Source organism: Stegostoma tigrinum, chromosome 36, assembly GCF_030684315.1.
Source record: "Stegostoma tigrinum isolate sSteTig4 chromosome 36, sSteTig4.hap1, whole genome shotgun sequence".
Classification (NCBI taxonomy): Eukaryota; Metazoa; Chordata; class Chondrichthyes; order Orectolobiformes; family Stegostomatidae; genus Stegostoma; species Stegostoma tigrinum.
Window position 1 is genome coordinate 5,081,176 of NC_081389.1, and position 23,334 is coordinate 5,104,509.

The 23,334-nt window shown below is 42.5% G+C and overlaps 1 protein-coding gene across 7 annotated transcripts in view; it reads left to right on the forward strand.

Moving 5' to 3' along the window:
• LOC125446744 (AP-3 complex subunit beta-2) overlaps positions 1-23,334 on the forward strand; it is a 199,705-nt gene that overhangs the window by 44,957 nt on the left and 131,414 nt on the right. For all 7 annotated transcript variants that reach the window (XM_059640069.1, XM_059640072.1, XM_059640070.1 and 4 more), the window contains exon 2: positions 16,282-16,357. In XM_059640069.1, coding sequence (XP_059496052.1) covers positions 16,282-16,357 — 76 coding nt within the window. The remainder of the gene's footprint in view (positions 1-16,281; positions 16,358-23,334) is intronic.

Genomic DNA, 23,334 nt, shown 5'->3' on the forward strand with positions numbered 1-23,334 from the left:
GATTGTGTCTAGTAGTAGCCCATGATGACAAGGCCTGGTGTGTAAGGATTGCGGTAAAGATGTGGCCTCAAACCCTAAAGTTGTTGAACTCAATAATAGGTCCAGAAGGCAGCAGAGTGCACAAGCAGAAAATGTGGTGCTCTTCTTCCAGCTTGTGCTGAGCTTTGGTAGAGTACTGCAGAAAGCTGCAGAAAGTCTGAGACAGATATTGGCTATGGTAGCGTGTTGAAGTGGCAGGCAACTGGAAGCTCAGAGTCTTCTTTGCAGACAGAACATAGGTGTTCTGCAAAATAATCGTCCAGCCTATGCTTAATTTCCCCAACGTAGAGGAGACCAATTGTGAGCAGCATGTACAGCAGATTAGATTGAAGTGCAAGTAAAGGTGTGTCTGGGGTCTTGGATGGTGAGCAGGGAGGAAGTAAACTAGCAGGTGTTACACCTTATGCGAAAACAGGAGAAGGTACTTTGAGGCTGTGGAAACACGTTTGGAGTGATGGAGGAGTGGACCAGGGTGTCTTGGAGGGAATGGACCATGCGGAAAGCTGATAAGTAAGGGGGAGGGAATATGTGTTTAGTGGCACCCCGTTGGAGGTGTCAGAAACAGCAGCTTGAGGGCAAGTGGGACATTTGTTGTTGTGGGGCAGAAAAGATGGGTTGAGGGCTGAAGTGCGGGAAGTAGGGCAGACCTGGCTGAGGGGCTTGCCAACTACAGTGTTGGGGTATCTTCAGTTGTGGAAGAAGGTGGATGGACATTCGTCAGGGGGAGGCAATGGCCTAGTGGAATTATCACTGGCCTGTTAATCCAGAGACCTAGGTAATGTTCTGGGGACCTGGGTTCGAATCCCACTATGGCAGATGGTCAAATTTGAATTCAATAAATTTTTCTCTTGGGGAGGCACAGTGGTTCAGTAATTAGCACTGCTGGGAACAAAGCACTGGGAACCCAGGTTTGATTCCACCCTTAGGTGACTGTTTGTATGGAGTTTGCACATTCTCCCCGTATCTGCGTGGGTTTCCCCTGGGTGCTTTGGTTTCCTCCCACAGTCCAAAGATGTGCAGGCTAGGTGGATTGGCCATGCTAAATTGCCCGTAATGTTTGGGGATGTGTAGATGAGGTGGGTTATGATGTGACGGGTCTGGGTGTGATTCCCTGATGGGTGATGTGAACTTGTTGAGCCGAAAGGGCCTGTTTCCAGACCGTTAGGATTCTATGATCTACGATCTCTGAACTATGGTCTGGAATTAAGAGTCTAATGATGACCATCCTTCAGAAGGAATCAAGGGCTATGGGGAGAGCGCAGGGAAGTGAAGTTGAAATGCCCATCAGCCATGATTTAAATGGCGGAGTGGACTTGATGGGCCGAATGGCCTTACTTCCACTCCAATGTCTTATGGTCTTATGGTCTTATGCCGATTGTCAGAAAAACCCATCTGTTTCACTAATGTCCTTTAGGGAAGGCAACTGCCATCCTTACCTGGTCTGGCCTACATGTGACTGCTGACCCACAGCAATGTGGTAGACTCATAATTGCCCTCTGGGCATTTAGGGATGGGTAATAAATGCTGGCCTAGCCAGTGATGCCCTCATCCCTTGAATGAATTAAACAGAATTTGGAGGCCCCTTATTAAAGTTGGCATCGTCAGAACAGATACAACAGAGATGGAGAAAACAGGAGAATGGACTAGAGTCTTTACAAGAAGCAGCGTGCGAGGATGTAGAGTCAAGCTAACTGTGGGAATTAGTGTGTTTGTAATGGGAATTGGTTGCCAGCCTATCCCCAGAAATGGAAACAGAGATGTTGGGGAAGGTAAGGGAGGAGACAGGGATGGACCAGGTGAAGATGAATGGGATGGAAATTGGAAACAAAATAGATAAACCTCTCCAATTCAGAATGAGAGTATGAAACTGCACCAATGATGTCATTGATATACTGGAGAAAGATTTGAGGGTGAGGCTTGGAGTAGGACAGGAATAAAGAATATTCCATGTACCCCTCAAAGAGACAGGTATAAATAGGACCCATTCATGTACCTGTGACCCCCGCACCCCAATTTGATCTGAAGAGAGTGAGAGGAGTTAAAAGTGAAATTGTTCACAGTAAGGACAAGCTCAGCCAGTGAAAGCAGGTGGTGGTGAATGAGGATGGTTCAGGCAGTGATTAGCCTATTAATGGGCTGTTAGAACACAGGGATAGCAAGCCAAATCCAACCAGCCTCACTATCATTGGATTTGCAACACAGAGAAATTAAAATATTCAATTGTTAGAATCCTCTGACATTTCATTATTTTTAATCAATATTAAATCAATTTTTGGTTTGGAGCTGGGACCTGAGAGCTGAGCTTATGTTTTTAAAAAAAGAGATCAATTGAACTGCTTCAGAGAGAGCAGGAACTGCAGATGCTGGAGAATCTGAGATAACAAGGTGTAGAGCTGGATGAACACAGCAGGCTACACAGCATCAGAGGAACAGGAAGGCTGACATTTCAGGCCTAGACCTTTCTTCAGAAATGTCTAGCCAGAAACATCAGCCTTCTTGCTCCTCTGATGCTGCTTGGCCTGCTGTGTTCATCCAGCTCTATACCTTGTTATCTCAAATGAACTGCTATTTGTTCATGAAGCCTGGCCTGAGAGTTGATTACAGGCTGTTTCTTGTTAAACATTGTGCTATAAATACTTTGACTTAAGAGAGACTGTATTCTTAGCTAGATAGCAGATATTTGGTCATTAACGAGGTCAATACCTGGGAACGCCTACCAGCAAGTCTGCGGGACAACATGATTAAACAGAAGGAGGAGCCAGAGTTCTTTTTTGAATGATTTTGAACTGGGGCTTTCTGAGAGAAGGTGCTAGACGCTACAGCATGAATTTAAATGATCTGACGGTGCAAGTCAAGGTATGAATATGATCTCATAGCCATTTCAGAAACATGGTTACAAAGAGATAAGAACTGGGGACTTAACATAGCTGACCTTTCAGAAGGGTAGAAGGGATGGAAAGGATGGTGGCATAATGTGCTTAATAAGAGATAAAATGAGGGCAGTTGTGAGAGATGATCTGGGCTGTGATGATGTAGAGCCCATTTGGGCATCAGTAAAAACAGAAAGGGACAGGAAATATTGGTAGGAGTAATGTATAGACCCCAAAGTAGAACCATTCTGTAGGAAAGGCTATAAATCAACAAATAATCGGAGCATGTAAAAAAGAATAGCGCAATAATTATGGATGACTTTATTCTTCATGCTGATTTTGTTAATTGAATCAGAAAGGATACCTATGAAAACTAATTCATAGAATGCATTTGGGATAGTTTCTAAGAGCAACATATCATGGAACAAGCCAGGTAGCAGACTATCGTGGATCTGATCATGGATAGTGAGATAGGTTTAATTAATGACCTCAGGAAAAAACATCCCTCAGAAGTCGTGATTATAACATGATAAAAAGTAATGTTCAATTTTATAGTGAGAAATTTGGGTCAGAAACAACTGTGTTTAACTTAAAAAAAGGAAATTACAATGAAATGATGATAGAGTTAGCTAGAGTGAACTGGGCAGATACATTAGCAGGGTAGATAGATTAACAGGGAAGACAGTAACCAAGCGGTGGCAGACATTTAAGGAGGTAATTCATGGTTCTAAGTAGAAATCCACCCTCTAAAAAGGAAACATTCTAAGAGAGGGTAAACTAATCATGCATAACCAAGGAAGTTAATGAGAGAATTAAATTGAAAGGAAAAGCCTATAAGGGAACAAAAGATAATGATAGCCCTAAAGACTGGGATAAATTCAGAATCCAGCAAAAGAGGACTAAAAAGATTGAAATAAAAGTCAAAATAAAAAACAAGGGCAAACAACTAAGGAGCATAAAAACTGACAATAAGCTTCTTTAAGTATGTAAAAAGGAAGAATGAGGTCAAGATGATTATAAGTCCCTTAGAAAATGAACCTGTAGAGACAGCTATGGGGAAGAAGGAAACAGTCTAAGTCACGTGACACCAGAATATAGTCCAACAGGTTTATTTGAAGTCACAAATTTTCAGAGTGCAGCCTCTTCATAACGTGAAGTGTGATGCAAGACCACACAGACATAGAATTTAAAGGCAGACAGATCAAAAGATTATACCATTGGTGTGAATGGAGTGTTGAATTAAAAAGTCTCTGCAGGTGACGAAGAGTGTTAGACGGTGTGAGTAAAGTGTCAACAGCTGAATAACAAGTGAGGGATGACCTATAATCCAATTAACACAAAGGCATTTTACACTTATGTGAGGAATAAGAGAATGGTCAAAGAAAGAGTAGGGCCGATCAGGGATAGCATAGGGAACTTGTGTGTGGAGTCTGAGGAGGTAGGGGAAGCCCTAAATGAGTTTTTTGCTTCTGTCTTTACGAAAGAAACGAACTTTGTAGTGAATGAAACCTTTGAAGAGCAGGTGTGCATGCTGGAATGGATAGAGATAGAGGAAGCTGATGTGCTGAAAATTTTGTCAAACATTAAGATTGACAAGTCGCCAGGCCTGGACCAGATTTGTCCTCGGCTGCTTTGGGAAGCGAGAAATGAAATTGCTTCGCCACTTGCGAAGATCTTTGCATCCTCGTTCTCCACTGGAGTCATACCTGAGGACTGGAGAGAGGCAAATGTAATTCCTCTCCAAGAAAGGAAATAGGGAAATCCCCGGCAATTACAGACCAGTAAGTCTCACGTCTGTCGTCTGCAAGGTGTTAGAAAGGATTCTGAGGGATAGGATTTATGACCATCTGGAAGAGCATAGCTTGATCAGATACAGTCAACACGGCTTTGTGAGGGGTAGGTCATGCCTCACAAACCTTATCGAGTTTTTTGAGGATGTGACTAGAAAAGTTGATGAGGGTCGAGCTGTGGATGTGGTGTATATGGACTTCAGCAAGGCATTTGATAAAGTTCCCCATGATAGGCTCATTCAGAAGGTCAGGAGGAATGGGATACAGGGGAACTTAGCTGCTTGGATACAGAATTGGCTGGCCAACAGAAGACAGCGAGTGGTAGTAGAAGGAAAGTATTCTGCCTGGAAGTCAGTGGTGAGTGGGGTTCCACAGGGCTCTGTCCTTGGGCCTCTACTGTTTGTAATTTTTATTAATGACTTGGATGAGGGGATTGAAGAATGGGTCAGCAAGTTTGCAGACGACACAAAGGTTGGAGGTGTCGTTGACAGTATAGAGGGCTGTTGTAGGCTGCAGCGGGACATTGACAGGATGTAGAGATGGGCTGAGAGGTGGCAGATGGAGTTCAACCTGGATAAATGCGAGGTGATGCATTTTGGAAGGTCGAATTTGAAAGCTGAGTACAGGATTAAGGATAGGATTCTTGGCAGTGTGGAGGAACAGAGGGATCTTGGTGTGCAGATACATAGATCCCTTAAAATGGCCACCCAAGTGGACAGGGTTGTTAAGAAAGCACATGGTGTTTTGGCTTTCATTAACCGGGGGATTGAGTTTGAGTCGTGAGATCTTGTTGCAGCTCTATACAAACTTTGGTTAGACCGCACTTGGAATACTGCGTCCAGTTCTGGTCGCCGTATTATAGGAAAGATGTGGATGCTTTGGAGAGGGTTCAGAGGAGGTTTACCAGGATGCTGCCTGGACTGGAGGGCTGATCTTACGAAGAGAGGTTGACTGAGCTCGGTCTCTTTTCATTGGAGAAAAGGAGGAGGAGAGGGGACCTAATTGAAGTATACAAGATAATGAGAGGCATAGATAGAGTTGATAGCCAGAGACTATTTCCCAGGGCTGAAATGGCTAACACGAAGGGTCAAAGTTTTAAGCTGGTTGGTGGAAAGTATAGAGGGGATGTCAGAGGCGGGTTCTTTACACACAGAGTTGTGAGAGCATGGAATGCGTTGCCAGCAGCAGTTGTGGAAGCAAGGTCATTGGGGTCATTTAAGAGACTGCTGGACATGCATATGGTCACAGAAATTTGAGGGTGCATACATGAGGATCAATGGTCGGCACAACATTGTGGGCTGAAGGGCCTGTTCTGTGCTGTACTGTTCTGTGTTCTGTGTTCTGTGTTTTAAATGAGGCAGAGAGATAATTACAAAAAATTAAAAATAAGGTGGTTCTTGAAATAAACTAAATGACTGGAATAACATGACAGGTATAGGAGTTGCATGCCAAGGGTCTAACCAAAGTAATAAGTAATTTAACGAAACTATACAAACTAAATAAGATAGAGAGACCATAACAATTTATCAAGGTGATGGTGTCAAGACAGGACAGTAAAGAAGGTTTTACAGGTACAGAAGTGTGGTGAGGTCACACACAGCATGACATGGACCCAAGATTGTGGTTGGGGAAGCTGATCCAAGAAGCTGAGGGCCCATGGTGTTTCGAGGTGAGCTACTGGCTTGGATTGAGGATTGGCTGTCTGACAGAAGGCAGACAGTTGGGATAAAAGGCTCTTTTTTGGAATGGCAACTGGTGACAAGTGGTGTCCCACAGGGTTCAGTGTTGGGGCCGCAGCTGTGCACTTTATATATTAATGATCTGGATGAAAGGACTGGGGGCATTCTGGTGAAGTTTGCCGATGATACGAAGATAGGTGGACAGGCAGGTAGTACTGAGGAGGTGGGGAGGATGCAGAAAGATTTAGACAGTTCAGGAGAGTGGTCCAGGAAACGGCTGATGAAATTCAACGTGAGCAAATGCGAGGTTTTGCACTTTGGCAAAAAGAATACAGGCATGGACTATTTTCTAAACATTGAAAAATTCGTAAAGCAGAATTACAAAGGGATCTGGGAGTGTTGGTCCAGGATTCTCTAAAAGTTAACTTGCAGGTAGAGTCCGTGGTTAAGAAAGCAAATGTAATGTTGTCGTTTATCTCAAGAGGGTTGGAATATAACAGCAGTGATGTGCTTCTGAGACTTTATAAAGCTCTAGTTAAGCCCATTTAGAATACGGTGTCCAATTTTGGGCCCCACACCTCAGGAAGGACATACTGGCACTGGAGCATGTCCAGCGGAGATTCACACGGATGATCCCTGGAATGGTAGGTTTAACGTACGATGAACGGCTAAGGATCCTGGGATTGTATTAATTGGAGTTTAGAAGGTTGAGGGGGGATCTAATAGAAACTTACAAGATAATGTATGGCTTAGAAAGGGTGGATGCTGGGAAGTTGTTTCCGTTAGGCAGGGAGACTAGGACCTGTGGGCACAGCCTTAGAATTAGAGGGGGTAAATTTAAAATGGAAATGAGGAGACATTTCTTCAGCCAGAGAGTGGTGGGCCAGTGGAATTCTTTGCCACGGAGTACAGTGGAGGCCAGGATGTTAAATGCCTTCAAGGCAGAGATCGATAAATTCTTGATCTCAGAATGAATCAAGGGCTACGGGGAGAGTGCAGGGAAGTGGAGTTGAAATGCCCATCAGCCATGATTTATATGGTGGAGTGAACTTGATGGGCTGAATGGTCTTACTTCCACTCCTATGTCTTATGGTCTTATGGTCTAATCGGATCATAGGTCATACCTTCACTTGTTTTTCAGCTGTTGACACTTTACTCACACTGTCTAACTCTCCTGGTCACCTGCAGGGACTTATTATCTGGCACTCTACTCAAACCAGTCATATAATTTTTTGATCTCTCTGTCCTTGATCTATCTGCCTAAAAATTCTGTGTCTGCATGCTCTTCTCTCATACTTCCCTGACCCTAAGGGGCTGCGCTCCAAAAGCTTGTGATTTCACATAAACGTATTGGACTATAATCTGGTGTTGTGTGACTACCTCTACCGCTACCATACCATCATGTGAACATAGGCTGAGTGCTCAGCTCTCTGGAGTTTTCATTTATTGTCACTGTCAAGGCCAGTTGTCGCCTATCCCTAATTGTACCTTCAACTGATTGGTATGCTAGAGAGCATTTAGGAGTCAATCACATTACTGTGGATCTGGACTGTCATGTAGACCAGACTGGGTAAAGACTGAAGGGTGTTAATGAACTAAATATCATTTTGCAGCAATCAATGATAGTCTCATAGCCACTTTATTCAGATTTATTGATTGAGTTTAACTTTCATCAGCTGCCGTACCCTGCTCCTGGAACATTAGCCTGGGCTATGGTTTGCTAGTTTAGTGACACTATCACTACTTCACCATCTCCCAGGAGAGTGGGAGTTTCTGTTGATGCGAAGGTGCGTCATTGTTATAGGAGCTTGTTGCTGGGTCAGTAAGATTTTTCCATCAGTTTCAGATACATTATTTATGTTGAGTGTTGGGTATCATGGATACTGCAGTGTGCTTTATTGCTTTACTTATGGATAATCCTCCCTTTAACTGAGGCCTCAGAATGTCTGTGTCCACGAGGTGAGATTGATTACAGAATTCCAAAAGATGTTAGGATTTTGTTTTTTGTTGAGTAGTGGAGAAAGTATTTCACCATTGTTGTTGCTGACTTGGCATCCAAATTTGGTCCGCCTTTAAATTGGCCTATTGTGAAGTAAAATTCAGGACAAGTGCACTGTGGTAGCTAAGTTGAGTATCTTCCTCTCAAACTGCTGGAGCTCATTCACCCTCAACTCATTTGATTTTTTTCCCCCTAGATTTTTATTTTTGCATTTGACTGACTTTTTGATACTGTAGGAGGTATAGCATTCGAATGTGATGTTAAACTAAGGCCCTGAAGTAGAGTGGAGTAGGGGGCTCTTGCTGCTGCAGTGGAAACTGTACATCAACCACATAGAACAATGTCAGTTTTAAAAAGAAATCCCCAGATTATCACACTGATGCCTATGCAATCCTGCTTTGTGAAAATTAGCTGTTCTGATTAAGCTTCAAGTGTACTTAATTGTCTGTACACAGTGCTTTGGAAGATACTGAAGTCAGGAAAGACACTATGAAATTTCAGATCTTTCTTCGAAAGACAGCAGGGTGATGGCCCTAGTTCCAAAGGCAATCTGCTGTTTAGAAATAAATGCAGGCACAGGCATGGATTATAAAATTCTTATCCTTAATTTTAAATCCCTCCATAGTCTTGCCCTCACTTCTCCATCACCTACTTCAGCCTCACAACCTTCTCAGACCTTCTTGCTGCTCAAATGCCAGCCACTTGCACATCACCAGAATTCATGGGCTGTTTCTTCAGCTGCCAGGACCCCAAGTCTGGAATTTCCTTCCTAAACACGTCTGACTTTTCACCCATCTTTCCCTTGTAACAGGCTCGTTCTAATCCTAGCTAGGGGAAGTCTTGAGGCACAGCAAGTAAACATTCTCCACAGTTGGATCAGAAGCTCTGCATTCAAATCCAACTGCTGGAAGCCCTGTCATAATGCAGCCAAAGAGGTTGACTATTAACCTCTAATTCTTTCTCAAAAAGCAGGCAGTTAGAGGGGAGGAAGTTTCTTCGTCAGCCAGAACTATATAGAATCTGTGGTGCAACAGCTTGCCCATGGTAAAAGACTCAATGCACAGGTTCTTGCCACTTGCAAATTAAATTCTTCTGAGGGACTAGACACACTCACATCAGCACACACAGTTTCACAGCTTACTTGTACTGTGGCAGATTCAGATTTTTCTTATTACTTTCCACTTTAAAACACTTTCAACACAGCAGACAGACTCATTGGTTGTCCATTATTTTTAATTATCAGAACTCTGGCAGTGTGTGTTTAGATTCATCTAGGATGTGGAGGAGTGCCGTTTGTGGGGTAAACAAAGTCAGAAGTCCCATGACACCAGGTTATAGCCCAACAGGTTTATTTGAAAATCACAAGCTTTCGAAGCACTGCTCCTCTATCAGGTGAAAGTCTGATCAGGTTTTCACCTGACAAAGTAGCAGTGCTCCAAAAGTTTGTGATTTCAAATAAACCTGTCGGCTACCACCTGGTGTTGTGTGACTTCTGACTCCAGGGTAAAGCTGCCTTTTAAAGGAGGATCTTGTTTCTCGAACACATACTCCACTGATAACATGGAGAAAGGTAAAAGTTAAACTTAGCTCAATCCCCTTTTCACTCTCTGGCGAAAACCCTGTTCCAGACATTGTAGATTTGAATAAAGTGGTCTGTTGAATTTCAGGAAACAGGTACAGAAAGGAGCTGGGGGCAGATCCATTTGCAAAGAGTCTCATTGAAATCGGTAATCAATACACTTTTTGCCTGCAGTATAAAAGGTTGTGATTTTCCACAATCTGGCATTCTTGCATGTATCCTGATGAGGTCAAAACCAAAAGCAATTCAGCAACATGTTCAAAATGTTAGGCGCAGATTCTGGTGTACAAAGCAGTGCAATACTCAGTTATTGATCCAGTTAGAAAGATGATTAATTAGGTTTCCAAGGGACCCAGTTGGGAAGAGAAATTTGCAGCAGGTTTTTAAAGCTCTGACCTAGCTGTGAAATGATACAGTCTATGATTGTCCAACCCTTACAGTTGGAGGGAAGCCTGTTTCAATTTTTTTGCTCATTCGGATAGCCAGTAAGGACACTTCAAAAAGATAGGCTTTGTCGCAACAGTAAACATGAATTTCAGATAAGCAAAACATCCAAAGCAATAAATTGAGCAATAAAATGAGTAATTAGTAAAAATCACCGGTAAAAATTGCCAAGCAAAGTTAACTGAGCAAACCTCTTAACGATGCCATCCGAAGGTTGCAGGCACAGCAAGTCATATTTGACTTGGGAGCCCTGCAGCCCAATGGTATCAATGTGGACTTCACAAGCTTCAAAATCTCCCCTCCCCCGACCGCATCCCAAAACCAGCCCAGTTTGTCCCCGCCTCCCTAACCTGTCCTTCCTCCCACCTATCCCCTCCTCCCACCTCAAGCCCCCACTCCTCCTCCTACCTAATAGCTTCATCCTGCTCCCTTGATCTGTCCATCCTCGCTGGACTGACCTATGCCCCCCCCAACTCTCCGCCCACACTCACCTTTACTGGCTCCACCCCCATCTCTTTGGCCTGTCTGTCTCCTCTCCACCTATCTTCTACTTTATTCATCTTCTATCCACCTACCCCACTCTCCCAATTTATTTCAGAATCCCCTCCCCTCCCCCATTTCTGAAGAAGGGTCTAGACCTGAAATGCCAGCTTTCCTGCTCCTCTGATACTGTTTGGCCTGCTGTGTTCATCCACCTTGTTATCTCAGATTCTCCAGCATCTGCAGTTCCCACTAAATCTTTTTTGTCTATTTGTTTAAGTCACTGAGGTAGAGAGAGAAAAAAGATTAGGCTCCAAGTTCTGATCACTACCAAATGGATGGGGGCTGTGACCAAGTGAAGGAGTTGGGTTTGACACTACCTGATCTTTTTTTAAACTGTGGTGTGGCATACTTTGAGTTGGCCTCAGAAGAATTCACTTGAAGGTAGGAGTTGGAGGCAGGTTGCTCACCATTCCAGATTTTCATCCTTTTTCAGCCTGGTATGAGGCTAGGATAGAGATGAAGGGAGGTAAAGGGTAGATCTGTATCTAGCTCAGTCCTACCCACTCTCTTATTCAGGTCTCTCCCCCAACCCACTCCCAGTTATTCAGTCACTCACTCATCCACCCATCGAACCCCCATCGCTCACACTCACTCCACCATTAAAAGCCCACCTGACTCCTAACCAGCCCTCCTCCAACCCCTTTCCTGCCACCTGTAGCCTAACATCTCCTACCCAAGCCTGGGCCTCCCTGAAAGTCTCCGATTCCTGTTTTACAGATTAGCAGTCACGGCTGCAGGTCTCAGGCTGAATTACATTGCTCACATTGCACTGCACATTTTCCTTCAAACTCTGACTATTTTCAGCAATCATGGGAGAGAAATGGACTCTGATTGGAGCAGTAGTTCCTTGCAAATTTGTCCAGATACAATTTTGAACAATGGTTTAGCAAGTCACATGTAATTCCTTAGAGGCTGTGGGCTGCCAGTTGGACAGACCTGACATGGTGAAAGGGAAACTATTAAGCCAATTGCACCTGCTCTTTAAATTAGTCCTCACATTAGCTTGTCACTTCCTTTTCTTCCCCATGACCCTGCATATGTTCATCCTGCAAGCATTTCAATTGAGCATCCAATTCACAAATAATGTGCAATTAAAAATGATTAATGACCTTCTTTAAGACCAGCCAGTATTTTTTAAAATCCCATTTGCTGTTCCTTCCTTTTAGGTAGCCACAACCTTTTAAATTTGCTCTGGCCTGCTTTTTCAAGATTTCCTTCTGTGCTTTATTTTCTCTACAGAGCTCCTTAAACTGAGTCTGATTATGGACTCCGATCTCACCTATGCTAAATAACTGAAGCTCAGCCTCCAAATTCGGAACAATACATGGACAGTGGAGTAACAATATACTGTCCCACCAGAGGCCCAATCACAAAACCTATGACTTTTCATATTTCAATGACTCCCCTTAGCAGAAAGTTTATCCACTGTGCACATTGAACAAACTGCACTTGCTCTTTCTGCCTTTCTCACAGTCATTATACATTTGACACTTAGGCTGGTAATGCCATGAATCACTCTTGTAAGTTGTAAGAGATTGTGCTATTAGATAGCGAAGTTAGGTTGGAGGCTTTAGTGCTAGAGGTATCACAGTAATGTAATTGAATGCTATTTCTGTTTATTTTATTTTCCAGTCAATTATTTTGCCCTGTATTGGCTACATACCATTCCCCAGTTAATCAACTAAATCCTATTTGTCATTAATAAATATCATATTGTTCACCCGTGGATCTACAGATATTCCATTAACTCACTAACCAATTGCACATTTTCCTCTATCCAACACCCCACCCTCCCGCATGCACCGTGTCCCATCCAGCACCTCTCTGTCTCGCCCGCTCTCTTTCTCTCAGTTCTGTGATAAACTACTTAAACCACTTCACTGGCTGTGCTGGGAAAGTGCTTTTATTCCCCTACAGACACTTGGTGCCAGTATATCTCATAGAAGCATCAAATGCACCTTCTTAAAATAATTATGAGCAGAATCTTGCTGGGCTCAAAGCTACATGGGCTATGCCAATATTTGTGGCAGAATCAGACGAGGAGTCTGACAAGGCCCATCTCTGTATTGGGAGCATCTCTTTCTATTTTTTATTGTTTTGGTCAAACATGTGACCGGTTTCTAGGCAGTGGCAAGTTACCAAGTTAAGGGCATTATAACTTGTTAAATAACTTGTTGATGCCCAACTCACCAAATTAATATTCATTGTTCTGCCATACCAAATGTTCCAAATAAGATAAATGTCACAAAAACCTAACTTCGTACCTACAATGGGTACCAACGAATTCAGCATGCTGCTTGCTACAAAGGACTCCAAACATTTCAGGGCATTGTCCATGGACATGGGCCACAAACATCCCATGGACATTGACTTCCAATATGTCCAATCTCTAAGAACCCTCATGGCATATCTCTGAAATTAACATTTTAATGTTGCAGCAAGGACCTGTTGCATCACCTCATCAACTGGCCCAGGCTGATCTCTGGATGCTTCACTTGATTCCACAACGCTTACAAAGCCTAACATGATGCTCCAGCATCCCTGCTTTGTATTGCCTTACCACTCAGCAAGAGATACTAGGCTCATATTACTTTTGTTTGCCTTGCCATTTAGCACTGATACAAAGCCAGGAAATTTCCTGTGAATTTCAGTCAAGGCCTTGATCAAATGGGCCATTGGGCTGAGGAGTGACAGATCAATGTGAGGTACTACATTTTGAAAAGGCACATGAGGGCAGTACGTATACAGGGCAGGTCCTAGGGAGCGTTACTGAACAAAGAGACCCTAGAGTGCAGGTTCATAGTTCCAGGAAAGTGGAGTTCCAGGTCGACAGGATAGTGAAGAAGGCATTTGATATGCTTGCCTTTATTCTTCAGTGCATTGAGAATGGGAGTTGGCAGGTCATTTGTTTGGCTATACAGGACATTGGTTAAGCGACTTTTGGAATACTCCCGTCAGTTCTGGTCTCCCTGTAATAGGAATGATATGGTGAAAGTTGAAAGGGCTCAGAAAAGGTTGAGAAGGATGTTGCCAGGGTTGGAGGGCTTGTGATATAGGGAGAGGCTGAATAGGCTGGGGTTATTTTCCCTGGAGCATCTGAGACTGAGGGGTGACCTTATAGAAGTTTATAAAATCATGAGCGACATGGACAGAGTGAATAACGAAGTTCTTTTCCCTGGGGTTGGGGAGTGGAAAACTAGAGGGCATAGGTTTAAGGTGAGAGCAGTAAGTATTAAAAAGGACCTAAGGGGCAGGTGTGTGTATGGAACGAGCTGCTAGAGGAAGTTGGTCATTTAGTTTAGCACCGAAGTCACTATTTCCATGCTGTACACCTGTATGACTCCAAGTCAAGAGAATAACCTTTACTCAGGGGTCCTAGCACAGTAAGTCAAGGGCAGCCTACGATACTGTCGAGCGATTTTGAAATGGTCCATCAGCATTCAGGGCAGTCAAAGTTAGAATGCTGTCCACATAGTGAGTGAGGAGCTGATTATCGAGCAGCAAACCACCCGTCTTAAGTCCTTCGGCTGTATTGGGGAGTGTTTCTTTCTTGAACAAATGAGAGGTAATAGCAAGGAAGATGAAATTGAGTGGCATAGCCGTTACAATTAGTGCAGATGAGGAGGTGTCCTGAGTCAAAGATAGTGGAATCAAGGGTTATGGGGATAAGACAGGAACAGGATACTGATTGTGGATGATCAGCCATGATCATAATGAATGGTGGTGCTGACTCGAAGGGCTGAATGGCCGACTCCTGCACCTATTGTCTATTGTCTATTGTCAATGATCAGTAAACACAGATGGCATACAGGGTTGTTGGTTTCAGGAGTTGGAGCGTGTAACAGTGAGTAAAGAAAGATGTTGCAGGCATTAGTGAGAGTAGCAGAGCATGAGGCTTGGTGGGAAAAGCATGTAGTAAGATGGGGCTGGAATCAGAAGTGAGATACCCATGAGATGGATGGGTAGTTAATGGGCTAGGTTTGGTAATGTATGGCAAAAAAATATTCACAAGGCCTCAAGATGGAAATCCCTCCAGAAAACTCAGTGCAACTCAGATTTGGCTGAAGAAAAGATTTAGCCCCTTATGTCTTTGCATAACCAAATGGCGACCACAGTGTTTTACTTTTCCTATTGACTTGTTAAAAATAACCTAATAATCCAGCTATCTTCCAGCTAATATTTCAAATGAAATATATGTAGTTTATACAATTTCTCTGATGATAGTGCTAGGGAAGGGTGATGCTTCAGCAAATTCCAAGCGATTGTGAACAGGCAGAGGTAAAAATCTGATCTATTTTCTAGCCTGCATCTCAGTGACCAGTTCCGTATAAGTACCAAATGAGGACTTTTTCCCATTGCTTGAATTTTATACCATTTCGTTTTATAAGACTGAGATGAGGAGGAACTTCTTCACTCAGATGGCAGTGAATCTTTCGAATTCCCTGATCTCAGAGGCCTCTGGAGACTCAGTCATTTGATATATTCAAGTCAGAGATTGATGGCTTTCAAGATATAAAGACATTAGGGATGATAGAAGAGAGTCTGCCTCATATGATACCCCATATCAATGTGTTCAGTTTATCCTGGGGATAGAGGATGTTGACGAGGAGCAAATGCCACAAGATTGCTTTACAGAAGTGGATGAACTTTACTTCCTTGAGGTAGAAGATTGTGTGTGGAAAGAAACTGCCTGTTGATACCTTAACTTCTTTAGTAACCACCTACTCATATTTGAGGACTCATAGTGGTGAGATTATCGGTGGAGGCAAGATGGCACAGCGAAGGGGACTTATACCCTGGCCACCAGGACCATGACCCTTGGCAGAGCGCTGAACAAGATGGACTGTAAAGTTGATTACTTTTTCTGTATTTCTTTATTTTTCTGCCTTTACATTCCGTATTGTGGTTTATTTTTCTGTGTTTTAAAATGGCATTGGACAATGGTGGCACTATACAATGCTTTCCATTGTATTTTGGAACAAAATACATGTGACAATAAATAAATCAAAAAAATCAAAGCAACAAAGTTCTTCATCACACAGTCCATTCCCCCTAATCCTTTGCCTACAAACATAAATTGATATCCCTGTAGTTCTTGGAAATCAGCGAACAGCTTTTCTTTCATAGAGGATACCTTCTTTGGAACAAAAGAGAGGAATGAGACAAAGAGGTAACTAATAATAAGTGATAACATTTGCTTTTACTTTTGTCAGAGTGTTACCTTGGAAAAGGCTGACCAGGATAAAAAGAATGGTTAATAAAGCATGTGCTGGGAGAAAATGCTCATTTAAAATCCCGAGTGGTCACCAGAAACAAATAGAATTTTTACTTTCCCCAGGCATGACGACCTGAAGGAGATGCTGGATAGTAATAAGGACTCCCTGAAACTGGAAGCAATGAAGAGGATTGTAGCGGTAAGTTTAACCGAAGAAACAATGCATTTGCCCTCTTTCATCACTTACTGTCAGTCATCCATTCCTCTTTCAATCCCATTGAATTTAACTCCAGTACTACCTCATCCTTCCTTCTGATCTTAGGGTTTCCTTCTGCCTGGCAATCCCATCTCCAATACTCACCTTGCATTTCCTGGCTCTCCCATGGCAGAAATTGATTCAAATGCAAGGTATTGTAATAAACCTCTTGTCTAACAGACTGGAGTATTGGGTCTAATTACTGGCACTCCACTTCAGGGAAGATGTGAAGACATCAGAGAGAGTGCAGAAAAGATTCTTGAAAACAGTGTCATAGATAACCATAACAAAGTGTGAAGCTGGATGAACACAGCAGGCCAAGCAGCATCTCAGGAGCACAAAAGCTGACGTTTTGGGCCTAGACCCTTCATCAAAGCTCCGGAGGGAGGAGGGTAACTTCTTCAGGTTAGGCATCCCTGAAAGAGGCTTCGCAGTGAGGTTAAAATTGTATCAGTGTTCTAGGCCCGAAACGTCAGCTTTTGTACTCCTGGGGTGCTGCTTGGCCTGCTGTGTTCATCCAGCTTCACACTTTGTTATCTTGGATTCTCCAACATCTGCAGTTCCCATTATCACATCAAAGATAAGCATCCTTAGTTATAAAGATAGATGGATTAATGTTAGTTTTATTGGAACATTGATCCTAATGCCCAACTAAAGTCCTACAAATTCCTATCTGTTTTCCATTATCGGGGTTCCTCCAAACTTGTGTAGTAATTTGGCTTCTTTTGGTGAAGGATGAAGTCCCAAAAGATTGGAAAACTGTCATTATCAAAAAGGACAGAAATTAAAAGCAGGGAACTATGGGCCAGTTAGCTTAACATCTTTCATTGGGAAGATGTTAGAGCCGATTATAAAGGATATGCTAGAGCATTTAGGAATACATAACATAACCAAGCAGAATTAACATGGTTTCATGAAGGGGAAATAATGTCTGTCAAATTTATTAGAATTGTTTGAGGAGGTAACAAGTAGGATAGATAAAGGGCAACTAAGATGTTCAATAGATAGATGGAGATAGTAGATGTAATATATTTGGATTTCCCAAAGGTATTTGACAAGATACTGCTCATAAAGTTACTTAAGTTAAGATTCCATGGTGTTAGAAGTAGTATATTGACATGGATAAAGGATTGGCAAACTAATAGGAGACAGAGAATTGGGTTAAGAGGGCATTTACAAAATGGCAACCTGTAACTAATAGTACCATCGGGGATCAGTGCTGGGGCCTCAATTATTTATAGTATGTATTAATGATTTGGATAAAGGAATTGAATGTACTATTGCCAATTTTGCAGATGACACAGAAATAGGTGGAAAAGCTAGGAGTGAGAATTACACAATGAGTCTAGAGAATGAGATAGACAGGTCAAGTGAGTAGGCAAAAACATGGCAGATGGAATATAATGTGGGAAAACATGAGGCTATGCACTTGGCAGGAAGATTAGAAGACTGAATGTTATTTGTAGAGGAAGAGAGTGTAGAAAGCTGCAACAGGAAGGATTGTGGGGTCCATGTGTAAGAATCAAGCAAACTTGGTATCTTGGGTTCAGCAAGTAATAGGGAAGGCAAATGTTGAACCATATTTCAAACGGAAGTACACGTCTTTCTAGAACTACATAAGAACTAGTCAGACCACATCTGGAATACTCTGAACTATTTTGGCCCTTTATCTAAGGAAAGATATACTGGCACAGGAGGCAGTCAAGTTGGTTGGCTTGTACTCATTGGAGTTTAGAAGATTGCGCAGAGAACTTGCTGAAACATAGTCTAAGATGAGTTAAAGGGTAGATATGGAGATATTATTTCTCCTTGTGGGAAATTCTAGGACCAAAGAGCATAATGTCCGAGTAGGGGTTTGCCCATTAGAGATAGAGTTGAGGAGGATCTTTTTCTCTCAGAGCGTAGTAAATATGTGGAATTCTGTACTGCAGAAGACTGTTGAAGCTGGGTCTTTAAGTATATTCAAAGCTGAGATAGTCAGATCTTTAATCAATAAGGAATCAAGTAAGGGGAAAAGGCAGGAATGGCCTTACTTCCACTCCTATGTCTTATGGTCTTATGATCTCAGAAGGAATCAAGGAAAGTGAGTTGAAAATTATTAGATCAGCCAATGTCTGATTGAATCGCAGGGCCAAATGACCTATTTCTGCTCCTTCATCTTGTGGATGTGATTTGCTGTGCCCAGGCCCTCAGAGAAATGCCCATGTATGAAATTGTTTCCTGCAGATTTTTCTAACTTCATCCTTTCGAATTGAACATTGAATCCAGGTGTGCGATTTCATTCGGCTGGAAGAATCAGGATAACTAGAGAGAGGAAGACAGTACCTTGGGGTCATGTTAATGAACTTGGAGTCCAGAGACCCACCTGGGGAGACACCCATCAACACAGGAATTAATTTTCCCTGTCACCAATGAAAAGCCTGAAGTGGTTGTCAATTGACCTCCTCACACCAAAGTCATGATATTATCAAGGAAGGAGTCTTCCCAGCTGTTAAAATGGAGCAAACTGGTTGCAAGTGGTCTTAGCTTTGATCTCCTCCAATTTAGGAATGATCAGAGGCACAGATATGGACAGTGCAATGGCTTCTGATGACCATCCCACTCCCTTTCTTATTACCACTTCTCTGATCGAGCTCTTCTTATGAGCCCTAACTCAAAAAGATACTTCCAAACATGCTGCTGCCCTTGGGCATTTGGTTGCTGTTCTGACAACAGCATGTCTCCTTACCCAGTGTTGTGGCTTACAGTAGTTGCTGCCTGTTGATTCCCAGGATACTTAGGTCGGGTGTGACATTCATATCCTGGGAAGTGATACCAGTTGAAAACCCATTAAGTATTTGATAGGCAGAAGATATGGTGGTCTTCTTTGTTTGTGGTGCTGAGGAGGGTGGAATGCTATCCATCTTTACACACACCACCACACTTAGAATAAAATGTGGGAGATTCCACTTGTAGACACAGTTAGATGGGATGGCTGAAAGCTTATTAACAAAGGTATTTTTTCCTGTGAAAATAGAGTTGACTGGAGCTCAGTTTATCATACTCTCACCTCAACCATAAGCCTTCAGATTTAAGTCCAGCTTCAGAGATTTCAACGTACACTCCAGACTGACAATTTCAGTGCAGTGCTGAGGAAATGCACTGTTAAAAGTACTATCTTTCAGATAAGATATTAAACAGAGGCTCTGCCTACTTTCTCATCTGAATAAAAAAAAATGTCCTTACTGAGTCTGGCCGACACGTGACTCGAGATCCACAGCAATGTGAATTACTCTTAACTGCCCTCTGAAATGGCTGGGCAAGCCACTTGGTTTAAGGACAATTAGGGATGGATTACAAATGCTGACTACTTCCCCTGAAATAATGAAAAATGCCCTAGAGTAATTTTTGATAGATTCAAAGATGGGATTATAGTCAAGTGTATAATACTCGTTTATAAAAACATGCCGGCATGGAATTAGAGACCACAAACACTATTTGCATTTTACTTGGATTTTCTCCAGCATTGGAATAGAGTAATAGAGTAATGTAGCATGGAAACAGGTCCTTTGGCCCATTGAGGGAGTCCTTACGCCTTTGAATGTGCAGGTACTCAATTTACACCTATTACTACTTGTATTCCCCCTCCTGTTAGGAGGTGTACTGGAATGTAATATTTTCCCCTAGTTTCCCTAAAATGTCATTTCAGTGTGACGAGTTTAACATAGAACATAGAACTGTACAGCACAGTACAGGCCCTTCGGCCCAAGATGTTGTGCCGAACTTTTACCCTAAACCTAAGGTCTATCTAACCTCCACCCCTACCTTATACTATCACATATGTGTCTATCTAATAGCCGCTTAAATGCCCCTAATGAGGCTGACTCCACTAATCTCTCCGGCATTGCATTCCACACCCCTATTACTGTCTGAGTAAAGAACCTACCTCTGACGTCTCCCCAATATTGTCCTCCTTTCACTTTAAAACTATGCCCCCTCATAAAAGCTACCTCCACCCTAGGAAAACGTCTCTGGCTGTCCAGTCTACCTATACCTCCGATCATTCTGTACACTTCTATCAAGTCACCTCTTATCCTTCGTCATTCTACAGAGGAAAGCGCTAGCTCTCTCAACCTTTCCTCAGAAGTACAGCATGGAAACAAACCCTTCGGTTCAACTAGTCCACACCATGTTCCCAAACTAATTCAGTCCCACCTGGCTGCATTTGGCCCATATCCCTCCAAACTTTTCCTATTCATGAACTTTTCCAAATATCTTTTAAACATTACAACTGTACCAGCATCCACCACTTTCTCTGGCAATTTGTTCCACATAATAATCAACCTCTTATGTATAGAAAGCTGCCTCTCACGTCCTTTTTAAATCTCTCTCCTCTCACCTTAAAAATATGCCCCCTACTTTTGCACACCCCCAACCTAAGGAAAAGAACGCATCACTCAGTTTATCAATGCCCCTCATAATTTTATAAGCTTCAACAGGTCACCACTCAACCTCCCACGCTCCTGTGAAAAACATCCCAGCCTATTTTTATATCTCATACCCTCTATTCCCAGTAACATCCTAGTAATTTTTTTCCACGGAACCCTCTCCAGTTTAATAATTTCCTTCCTTTAACAGGGCAATCAGAACTGCATACAGTGTTCTGAATAGGCCTCACCAACAACCTGCACAACTTTAATATGACATCCCAACTTGAATACAACCCAACCTACTCAAGTCCATGCTCCCTTCAAAAGAAATCCCCTCCATCCCAGGAATCTACCTAGAGAATGTTCTCCATACTGCCTCCAATACCAACATATCTCTCCTTAGACAAGGAAGCCAAAACTGTTCACACTATTCCATATCTGACTAGTGCCTCATCTAGTTTTAGCAAGAACTCCCTACTTTTATATTGCCATTGCATTTAAGTTAAAGGCCAACAGTCCATTTGCCTTCCCTATTATCTGCTTAACTAGTACACTAAAGTTTTGTGATTCATACACAAGAATCCCCAAATTCCTGTGCTGCAGTTTCCTCCAGCCTTTCCATCAAAATGATATTCAGCTGTTCCATTATGAGTTTACGCGGGAGACTTGTTATACATAGAGGTTTCTGATGAAAAATGTTAATAGAAATTTCTGTACTTTGTCGCTTTTGACATAGATTAATTGATAGTAACTATCTTGATGCCATTGTCATTCTCTGCTTGGTTGGTTAAAACTTGACTCTTATACACTGGTTGGCAACTGAGAGGAAAGAATGGCACCATTTTGCTCCTCCATTGATCCTTCCTTTAGCAGTTCTTTATTCTTTCATGGGATGTGGGCATTGCTGACGAGGTCAACATTTGTTCCCATCCCCAATTGCCTTTCGCTGAGTGAGGTAAGTTAAACATCAACCATCTGACGATGTGTCTGGATTCACATGTAGGTCACACTGGGTAAGGATGGTGGATTCCCTTCTCTAATGGCTTTCATACAACAATTCCCAGACCAGCAGCTTGGGCCTCTGTGTTACTGGTTCTGTGTCATGGACACTACACCACCGTTTTCATATCCTGGCATAATTAATACAATGGGGTACCTCATTTGACTCTTGGTTTGCTTAAGTAACACTGTTTCCTAGATCCTTTAAGATTCCTAAGGGATAGAAACAGCTCTGCAATGCATGGGTGGGGATCTGGCTGTTGCTAGTTCCAGGAACAGCTGCCGAGACAGCGAACTCACGGTGCCACGTTAAATATTTATTAGTGGTGTAGATAACAATTTCCATGCCTGCACATACTGCATTATTTATACCAAATTATTCTGAGTTGTATTTATATTTTAATTTGTCTCTATTATGTTGCAAAACAGGATGGCCCTTTCTTTCCCTGTCTGCATTCTGTTGATCTGAGACCTTGTTTTGGGCACAAAATAGGGCATTTAAGATTATGCCACCATGCACATCATTTAATTATGAGTAACTCATCTCCTGACTCCCCAAAGGCACATCTCAAAGTGCAAGTTGGGTGTGTGGTGGAACATTCCACACTTGCCTGGATGTGTGCAGCTCCAACAACACTCCGGAAGCTTGATACCATCCAGGACAAAGCAGTCCACTTCATTGGCACCTGAACACAAATATTTAATCCCTCTGGCAGATGCACAGTAGCAGTGTACACTGACTGCATGATGCACAGTAGAAATTCACCAAGGCTCCTTAGATAGCACCTTCTTAACCCACAATCGCTATCACTTGGAAGGATGAGGGCAGCAGATACATAAGAATACCACCATCTCCTGTTCCCCTCAAGTCACTCACCGTCCACGTATGGAATTGCAACACCAATCCTTTGGTATTGCTGGGACAAATTCCTGGAGGTTTCTCCCATACAAAATTTTGGGTCTACCTATAGCACATAGACTACAGCAATTCAAGAAGGAAACTCAATACACCTTGTCAAAGACAACTAGAGATAGGCAATGAATTAAAAATTATCTAAATATAACAAATGACAATTTGTAGAATATGATGAATTATAATGTGATCTTAACCATCATTTCCCTATCTCTGTCTCCAACTCTTTCTCTCTCTCTGAACTTCTCTCTATTCTCTCTTTCTTCTTTGACCTTCCCTTCTATATATATTTCTCTTGTCTTCTCCCTCTTTCTCTACCCTTACCTCTTCATCTCTTATTCTCACTCCTCTTTTTCTGTGCCTAGCTAATCACAAAAGATTGTAAGGCCTAGAGGAGGTTAGAGATAGGGAAGTGCCTTTAAGAACTCCGGAAACAAGGACGACATGCATTGTTGAACCAGTATAGGTCAGCAAGCACAAGGCAGAAAAGACTTTCTGCAAATGAGAATGCTGGCCATAGAGTTTTAAATGCGTTGTTGATCATGGAGATGCCAAGTAGGATGCCAACCTTGGATATATTAGCATAGTTAGTCTCAGGG